General features: G+C 37.5%; 1 protein-coding gene across 4 annotated transcripts in view; it reads left to right on the top strand.

Annotated features, from left to right (window-relative positions):
* The first annotated feature begins 553 nt into the window (after nt 1-553).
* Nucleotides 554-6,000, top strand: part of rxfp2a (relaxin family peptide receptor 2a) — a 141,510-nt gene continuing 136,063 nt past the window's right edge. For all 4 annotated transcript variants that reach the window (XM_047160690.2, XM_047160689.2, XM_017489990.3 and 1 more), the window contains exon 1: nt 554-886. In XM_047160690.2, the coding sequence (XP_047016646.1) occupies nt 805-886 (82 nt within the window). In that variant the 5' untranslated portion in view covers nt 554-804. The remainder of the gene's footprint in view (nt 887-6,000) is intronic.

The following is a 6,000-nucleotide window of genomic DNA, read 5'->3' as shown; positions in this document are numbered from 1 at the left end:
AGATTAGAAAAAAATAAATAAATAAAATAGTTGCAGCCCTATACCAGTATGATGGAGTAATAACGTAGCAGGAACACAGACTCTTGAGGCAAAGTTGTAGTTTTTGCACTGGAAGGGTTCTCGCTTGCTCAAGTGTGTATCCCTCTAGTCTTGGCCCTGATGAGATGCCTCGTGATGGATGAAGATTTTTGACTCATGTTGTGATCCTTTCCAGACCTTGGATGCACATGCTATTATTGATGCTCCAGGAGCTGTCAGTGTGCTGAGGTGCCCCATGTGCATCTCCATGAACTCCAGCTTCACTGGCTATACTCAGCCATAAAAGAAATTGCTTTGACCTGTCAAACAATGCCAAATGTTATGAAAACAAATTAACGATGTCAAAGAGAAATGATTTGTACTAAGATGTTTTCATAGACTTTGCTCAGGGTCTGGTCTCATGAAATTGAGACGGTATAGATTTTAAGTACGAGTGTAGAGCCAAACAGCACCAAAAAACGTACGACTATCCAAACAGCCAACTAACAAACTGTCCTTTATTTCTCCAACCTTCTGAAACTCGTCAGTGACGGAACTAAATGAAGGCGGAGTCGCCAGCACAAAACGGCTCGCTGTGATTCATTTGAAGCCTCTGCGCGCCAGACCTAGTAGTCCTCACGTCGGATATGGAACTGATTTATTTTCTGATCAGTTGGTTCTAGCCGGAATTGAAACATGGGAAAACATCATTTTCTTACGTCATACCCGAGCATTGAATGAGAGAGTTGCAAGAGCGCGTGAGCAGAGTGAAAGAGGAAGAGAGCGATGAAGAGCTGTGTCAGACTCACTTTAAGGGACTGCGCCCTCCTTATTCTGCGGGTTCAGCTGAGCTTAATGGCACCTCAAGGTAAAAATGTACCTTTCGTCCGTTTTGTGTTTGTTATTGTATCTCGTTTGGAAGTAAACAGCAAAACAAGTGATCGATCAAATTAGAATGTGCATTCAGGGCTGGAGAAATAAATGGTGTGAGTTGTTGTTGTTGTTGTTGTTGTTGTTGTTGTTGTTGTTTAATGTCTCCTTACTGTTTTTAAACTTATATTATGTGAATATATTATTTGTCTGATAAGTGAACTCAAGAGTGTAGCACACACTATAAGAAACTAATTAACTGGCAACAACTGTCACGTAACTAACCGTAGAAGAAATTAGTGTATTTGTACGGTTTTTATTTACAGTAGAAACCATGTAACTACATTACATTTACATTTATGGCATCTGGCAGACGCCCTTGGCGGCTTACATTTATCTCTCTCTCTCTTTTATTTATTTATTTTTTTTATTATTATTTTTTTTTTTTACACAACTGAGCAGTTGAGGGTTAAGGGCCTTGCTCAAGGGCCCAACAGTCACAGCTTGGTAGTGCTGGGATTTGAACTCATGACCCTCTGATCAGTAATTTCCAAGTATTGCTTTTGTTTGTTTGTTTGTTTTTTGTTAAGGGTAATAGTGTTTAAACTGTAAAATAAAACAGTAATTTCCAAGTAGTGTATTTGTGGCTACAGTAGCAGTGTTTTAACTTTAAAATGTAGTAATTTTTGACTATAAAATAGAAACTTTAATACTGAATTTAAGTTACAGTATCAGTAATGTAACTTAAATGAAACAGTTTACAGATTACAAGTATTCTGCTGTTAACATAAAGTTTTACTGCATTTTAAAATTCTTGTCATATTTAAGCTTCAGCAATAACTACAGAAAGACAGCAAACAATACATTTAACCATTTATTCTTAACTGTTGAACAGTAACAAGTATAAACATTTTTCTTGTGCTTAACGAGTGAGCATACCATGGCTACCACACATACAGTATGAAGTTTATCTTCCATAACATGAACAATTATCTTCCATGTCTTCTAAACTGTGCATAACTGACAAGAAGCTGCCATCTCTACACATTTAAAATATTAGCAACCCTACATCAATGGATATTAATACCCCAAAACATGAGGATTGCATATTTAAAACCAGTGATGATGATAAATCAACATTAATAAATGTAAGACTTTTTTTCTGCCAAGGAATTTTACAGATGCTCTGTAGTTGAAAAGGCACTTTTAGGCAAATACATTATCTCTATTCTGACATAAAATGCAATTTAACCCCAATTCTGAAAAAGTTGGGACTGTATGGGGAAAAAAACCCCAACCCAAATAAATAATAATAATAAAAATACAAATAAAAATTTTAACATTCAATTAACCCTGTACTATATTGAAAACACATTATTAACACATTATTTGATGTTTTACTTTGTGAATTTAATTTATTTTTGAAAATATACATTCATTTCAAATCTGATGACTGCAATACACAAATAATTTGGGACAGTTGACTGTTTACCACTGCCTCACACCACCTTTTCTTTTAATATCAATTAAGTGTTTCGACACTGAAGAAACTAGTTGGTTAAGTTTAGTAAGTGGAATTTCCCTCATTCATTCATTACTCATTTCTTCAGCTGCGCACGGGGCATTCGTTGCCTTATTTTGCACTTCATAATGCGCCACACGTCCTCAATCAGAGACAGGTCAGAACTGCATGCAGGACATGTTAGCACCTGCACTTTCTGCTTACGCAACCATGCGCTTGTAATCCGGGCAGAACGTGGTTTGGCAGCATATGTTGCTCCAAAATGTGCATTAGTGGTTCCCTCACAGATGTGAAAGTTACCCATGCCATGGGCACTGACACACCCTATACCCATGACAGACGCTTTTGGACCTGACGCTAATAACAGCTTGGAACGTATTTTTCCTCTTTGGGCCAGAGAACACGACGGCTGTTTTGTCCAAAAAACTATTTGAAATGTTGACTCGTTGGACCACAAAACACGATTCCACTGTACTACTGTCCATCTCAGATGAAACCGAGCCCAGAGAAGTCGGCGGTGCTTCTGGACAGTGTTGATGTATGGCTTCTGCTTTGCATAGTAAAGCCTTCACTTGCATCTGTGGATGCAGCGGCCAGGGCCATTGCTGGCCAAATGGGTGCCCTAAACATTGTATCATTGTGCCTTTTGAATTGTATTGTTGTAATTTTATGGTTTTATTGAACAACACTGTTAAAATACATTATGTAATATACACAATATAAAACAATCATTTTATGTTCTTTATGTATTGTATCAGTTGCCTGCAGAGGGCGACAACGGCCTGGTGATTGTTTTTGTTACACTTTACAGCTCAAATCCTTGTTTAATATTGACCAAACATTTCATTCAAATGTCCACTTAATCTTTAATATTTGGCCACTTCTTTGCGATAGAAATACTATAGTCACTTTCTGTAATTAATTTCTTGAACAACATGTGGACATCAAAACATGCAAACTCAGAGCGAGTAATCAGGCATGTTTAATTAATCTCACCCATTAACTTCAATAGACAAAAATATAACGTGTCACAGGTTTGTGAACATACCTGAAAGTGAGCACGGGATTCATCTTGGGCTTTTTTTTTTTTTTTTTTTTAATTTTTCTTTTCTGATGATCATTTGCAGTCAGCCGCAAACATGAGGTGGGGGTGGACCGGATGCCGTAAAATGCATTTTAAAAAATATTTATGTTCATGTATACATTTATATTTGCGTAAATTACGTTTATGTTAATATTAATAAAGAATGATATTAATAAAGAATAAAGACTATTAATAAAGAATTTTTTTTTGAGCACCAGAGATGGTGCCCCCCTGGGAGATGGTGTCCGAACACTCGTACTCTGCGTATAGGGAGCGCCGGTAATCGCAGCGGTGAATGGTGTTGACTGACAGGTTTACCAAAGTATTCCCGAGCACATGTCAGGATATCCATTACAGACTCAGGACGGTTTTTAACACAGTGACGTCTGATGGATCGGAGATCACAAGCATTCAGAAATGGTTATCGGTCTTGCCCTTTACGCACCGAGATTTGACCGGATTCCTTCATTTTTAAAAAAAAATTATATTGTGCACTGTAGAAGGGGAAATGCCCGAAATCCTACCAATTTTTCTTTGGTGAATGTTGTTCTCAAAGTGTTGATTATTCACTGAGGCATCTGTTGGCAGATTGGCGAGCTTCGACCCATCCTTGCTCCTGAAGGACTAGGGCTTTTTTGGAAGCTCCTTATAAACGATGACTAGACGATTGCCTCACTTCATATCACCTTCTTATTTCAACTTGTCACATATGGAGGACCAAACCTGCATAAATTAAAAATAAATAAATAAATTGGGTGAAGTCAGCTAAAATAGGCCACTTTTTGGTAAATATTTTACAATACCATCGATTAAGCTATGCATGAGAAGTTATTATATACTTTTTAATAATTATCATGGGTCTCTTAAATATAATTTTCTTTTAAAAATGTGAAAAAGTACAATTGTTTTAAAATTATGAGAGTTAGAGTATCAGCGGGTACCCTCCTGAGTCAGACACAAAAATTGGGCCAGCTGTTAAATTAAAATGGGCTAATATAAAAAGAGAACAACACAGGTAATTTAGACTGAAATCATTTTAATTTTAACAGTAAATTGACACTATTGTGTTCAGTGTGCCATAGCAACAACACCGTAAATATATTTCATTTAATAGAAAGTTGAACGAATATTTAATTGAAAAATGCATTTAAAAATAAACTGTTCATGTTGTACAGGTGTGTGTTTCTGTGTATTGGTGTCTTTGTGTGTGTATGCTTGTGTAAAAACATTTGTCAAATATTTTGTTAAAGATTAGAACATCTTTGACAAAAAAAAAAAAAAAATACATGAACATTTCCTGTAGCTACTGTAGGTCTTAACAGTGCACCAAGTCAGGCCAGTTATATCTTTTCCTGCATTCCGTTCAAATGCACTCTTTGCAGATGTAACCATCTTCATCACAGATGGCACTGTTTTCTCCACAGCTCTCATGGTACAATGAGTTGCACTGACAACAACACACCCTAAATGTTCCCGCTGCATTGAATGCTGCAAAGACTGTCGTGGTCTCTCCTTTTCCCCCAGCAGTTACCTCTACACAGGGTTCACCTCCCCAACCACACTCATAGAGGAAAACTGGTCTTGGAGGCCAAATACACCGCAATTCCAAAGTTATGATGGAATATCTCTGATTGCAAGTTCCTCCAGCAGGTCTGCAAACTGTTGAAACCACTTTCCTACCACACCAGGGTTCAGCCCTGCTTCTCTTGCTGCTGAAAGGGCCTTTGGTGTCCTGATGCTGAGGTCTGGATTTTGTTTAAAACAATTTGAAATCAGTAATACCCAGCAGTGCCTTTTACTTCAGAGAAGCCTTTGATATTATTGGCCTTTGCATAATTAAATGAAATTCCCTGGACATCTCTTTTGGCAAGGGGAAGCCTCTTTTGGAGAGGAGCTTGATAAGATTGGCCAGTTCTTTCTCAGATTCCACTGGCAGGTACTGCTTCCTCCCAGATGCATAGCCAGAGCCAGCAACTTTGCCACTAATGTGCCTTTGCAAAGTGGTCTTTGGAATGTTCCAAGCCCTTGCTCAAAAGCGAACATTTAGTGTTTGCCCTCTCTCAGCGATCTACTGGTATTCATTAATGGCACCCCAAATTCTGTCCTTTCTCCACTGGTTGTATCGACATCTTCCTTTCCCTTTCTCTTCTCTCTTCTTCTCTCCCCTTTTCCTTTCTTTGCCTGTCCTCCTGTCATACTGTCTGCAACACAAAATATTTAAAAAGATTTTGTATGGATATATATCTAGGCCTATGAACCTATTTTTCACCCTCAATTTCTGTGTAATTTCTGTGTAAGAGTGTGTGTGCGGCGCATTTTAGCTGAAAATTGTGGCCCATTTTAGCTAGCTGGTTAAGCTAAAATGGGCCACTATGTAAATGACTTTTTTGTCCTCACAAAAATCAAAGTTTCTTTTTAAATTTAAACATTTTATTTGAAAGAACCCGTCAAAACATTGTTCACAGACTTTGCTTCATTGATAAGCTTACTTATAATTCCTTAATCA

The sequence above is a fragment of the Ictalurus punctatus genome, chromosome 16 (assembly GCF_001660625.3).
Source record: "Ictalurus punctatus breed USDA103 chromosome 16, Coco_2.0, whole genome shotgun sequence".
Lineage (NCBI taxonomy): Eukaryota > Metazoa > Chordata > Actinopteri > Siluriformes > Ictaluridae > Ictalurus > Ictalurus punctatus.
This window is presented reverse-complemented; position numbering and strand designations above follow the sequence as displayed.